Source organism: Rhinopithecus bieti, unplaced genomic scaffold (genome assembly GCF_001698545.2).
Source record: "Rhinopithecus bieti isolate Rb0 unplaced genomic scaffold, ASM169854v2 scaffold_43749, whole genome shotgun sequence".
Taxonomy (NCBI): Eukaryota; Metazoa; Chordata; class Mammalia; order Primates; family Cercopithecidae; genus Rhinopithecus; species Rhinopithecus bieti.
In genome coordinates, this window is record NW_016818380.1 from 2,138,522 (window position 1) to 2,141,909 (window position 3,388).

At 40.3% G+C, this 3,388-nt stretch overlaps 1 protein-coding gene across 7 annotated transcripts in view; it reads right to left on the reverse strand.

The window, feature by feature from the left end:
- Window positions 1–3,388, reverse strand: part of RAPGEF4 (Rap guanine nucleotide exchange factor 4) — a 326,385-nt gene that overhangs the window by 53,340 nt on the left and 269,657 nt on the right. For all 7 annotated transcript variants that reach the window (XM_017856973.1, XM_017856976.1, XM_017856974.1 and 4 more), the window contains one exon: window positions 1,302–1,380. In XM_017856973.1, coding sequence (XP_017712462.1) covers window positions 1,302–1,380 — 79 coding nt within the window. The remainder of the gene's footprint in view (window positions 1–1,301; window positions 1,381–3,388) is intronic.

A 3,388-nucleotide genomic window follows, 5' to 3' on the forward strand; every position in this document is an offset into this window, starting at 1 on the left:
AAAAAAAAAAAAAAAAAAAAAAAAAAAGAATAAAAGAGCCATTCTCCTTCAATATATTTAACTGATCAAAACGGCCAAAGTGATTTGGGGTTTAAATTTTTGTTGTTCTAAAAATAAAACAAAATCTTAGAATATACTTTCACATGCTCCCAAAATTGAGTGTGAAGCTCATTAATAATACCCACTTCTTTTATTCCACTCCCATTTTCTGAGAATGTTTGCTCTGTGCTACATACCAGCATCAACTGGGCCATTCCAAACACTGTTGAAAAGCTGTCCCAAACAAACTTGGCCTTCAAGCTATAGAGAGGAATTGTCATTGGATTTCAAATTTTGGGTCTTTAAGTCAATAAGATGATAATAAAAAGTAGTAACAAAGAAAGAAATTTTGGTATCTAGAGGAGAGGATGGACTAGGATGAATGGGAAAAGAAAGTTATCCTACAGTGATAACTTGTATTTATCTCAGCATGTTAACAATTTAATACCATAGCTCAGAGGAGGAACACAAGCCGACCACCGTCCATCATGCCAGGGAACAGTCTGTCTCTGATGTTAGCGAACCGTTCCTGCTAATACTCCCAGGTTCTTCTCCATAACCCTCTCTAGCCTGCCTCCCAGGCATGGATATTTTTTTTGCCAGCATCACCTTCCTGTGGTAAGCTGGTTCACACTTCTCTGCACAGATAATGATACAGTTTGGATGTTTGTCCCCGTCCAAATCTCATCTCATGTTGAAATGTAATCCTCAGTGTTGGAGGTGGGCCTGGTGGGAGGTGTTTGGGTTATAGGGGTGGATCCCTCATGTCTTGGTGCTGTCCTTAAGATAGTGAATTCTCATGAGATCTGGTCGTTTAAAAGTGTTTGCCACCTCCCCCAGCTGACTCCTGCTCCCCCTTGACCTTTGGCCACAATTATAAGTTTCCCAAGGCCTCCCCAGAAACAGAGGCTGGCACGATGCTTCCTAGGCAACCTGCAGAACTGCCAGTCAATTAAACCTCTTTTCTTAAAAATTACCCAGCCTCAGGTATTTCGTTATAGCAATGAAAGAATGGCCCAATACAGGTAACAAGGAGGAAATCCTTAAACATGGCACAGCAGACCTCTGCCGGGCAGAGCTAGAGTCTGTACAGGGGAAAACCGTGGGAAATGTGGGAAAACACATTTCAGTGTGACGAGGGTGGAATGTACAACTCTGCCTGGGCCGTGACTTACCTTCAGAAGATGAGATGAGAGAATGGCCTTCGACAGGTGGGGTTGTCTTTGAGGGACTAGGAACTTACAATCACAATAAAAGGATATTGGGCCACCAGGGCTGGGCAAAGCTGGGTATTTGGCATAAAAACACAGTGCATCATAATAAAGTCATTTAAAACAGAATCTGGAAGGGGGAAAAAACAAAAAAGGAAATTAGGTTCTTGTGGAAATCTTTAGGAAAGCAAGAGTATCTACTCACTTGTTCTTGGCCACTGGTTCCAATACATTGGTTTAGGGTATGAGTTTACTTTACATAGAAACACATCATATAAATAATGGTGTTGACAGAGATTGAGATCAAAATCAGTTTCTCATGACAATGGGCAAAAAGTATAATATTTTAAAAAGAGACAGCCTTGTACAAATGGCTCTAGGTACCTTAGCCACCAAACATTTTAAAATCTGTATATTTAAAGGGTCACATGTGGGCAGTACCATACACGCAGAACGAAGACATGGTCGTTTCTTTGTCTATACCATATTTGTTTTTTCAAAATCCTTTCTCCTTTATCTCTTTCTCACCTCCTATTTCCAAAAGGAGCAATGAAGGGTGGGAGGGCAATAGAATTATAGAACCAGGAGGTAGTAACAGCAGATGATTGGTGAGGGGATAAAGAAGCAGAAAAGAAAGAAAGAAAGGAAGGAAGGAAGGAAGGAAGGAAGGAAGGAAGGAAGGAAGGAAGGAAGGAAGGAAGGAAAGAAAGAAAAGAAAAGAAAACAAGATTAAGGCTGTGAGCAGCAACTAGAGCAAAACAAAGGCTAACAAAACAGAAGGTGGTGGATTCAAATGGTGACTGTCCTATATGTGAAACTATTTTGTAAGTAAGGAAGCAGGGGGTTGGCAAGGGAAGTAAGGCAAGTCCCCAAAATAAGCTTCATTTACTTCATCATTGAATTTGACGCTGGTTCTTCATTGCAGACAACATGCCCTGGCTAGCCAGATGGGAAAGCTCATGAAGGCAAATCTAAAAACCTCAGGACTACGCCCATCAGAACTTGGAACCCAAGATGCCATGACATTTCCAGGGAAAACATGAAATACACTGCCTGAGATTGTGACTCTCATCTTAAATGGAAAATGGTGAGAAATACGTACATTTTAATGCTATAAATTAGAATGCCAAATGTCATCCATGTTTTTAATGAACTTTTACTGGTGAAGTCTGAGTCAGGGACTAAAGATTTAACCATTATACATACTCATTTAAATATAACTGATGAGTGTAATACCAAGTGTCACAACTCAATGTCACCAGGTTTTCAGTCCCATTATACTGAGCCAGAGAAGAAGCAGAGAAGGTGCCAGAGGAGACAGAAGCTGCATGAAACTATTTTTTTGAATGTACCAAAGGACTTTGGCTTGCCTGAGCTTAACATCTAGCACCATCTTGATATGTTCGATATATTCCTGAGAACGGATGAGGTAATACTCACTTATATGCACCCAGGAGGCTGTGCTATCTGGTAGTTTAAAGTTTGCTAAAGCAGAGACTTGACTTGGGTGCTCCAAGGTTGGGGAGGGAATCAGTTAACATGGCCAACTACTCAGCTCACATTTCAGTGTGGCTTTCCGGCTCTCTCCTCATATGTAGCAACTCTTCTGTCTGGCACCTTCTCTGCTTCTCAGTATAATGAGACTGAAGGTGACTGGTGACACTGAGTAGATGACAGCTTGGGATTACACTCGTCACTTATATTTAAATGAGAATAATGGTTAAACATTTAGTCACTGATTCAAACTCTGCCGATGTAAGTTGATCAAAAACAGTAACACTGGAAATCTAATTTATAGAGTTAAAATTTCCTTAAGAACTAATTTAAAATATGATTTCCTACTAGAAGATGATTTACCAAGTCACTCCATGACTAATGCTGGTTTTAAAAGTAAAAATATAAGAACTAACAGGTCTCAGGTAGAAAATAGATTTTTGGTAAATTAAAAGAGTGTAATGTCAAATTCAGCAGTGTGCATTTTTATGATGTAAACAAGTTTCATGGTAACTCTGACCTTTCTCACTGTACTGTAAATCCATAAATGCCAAAGGTCTCCCACTCCAGTATATGGACAAATGTTGTCGACCTACCCTAGGATTGTTTAGTGTCCAGAACAGTGGCGGGGGGGGGGGGGGGGG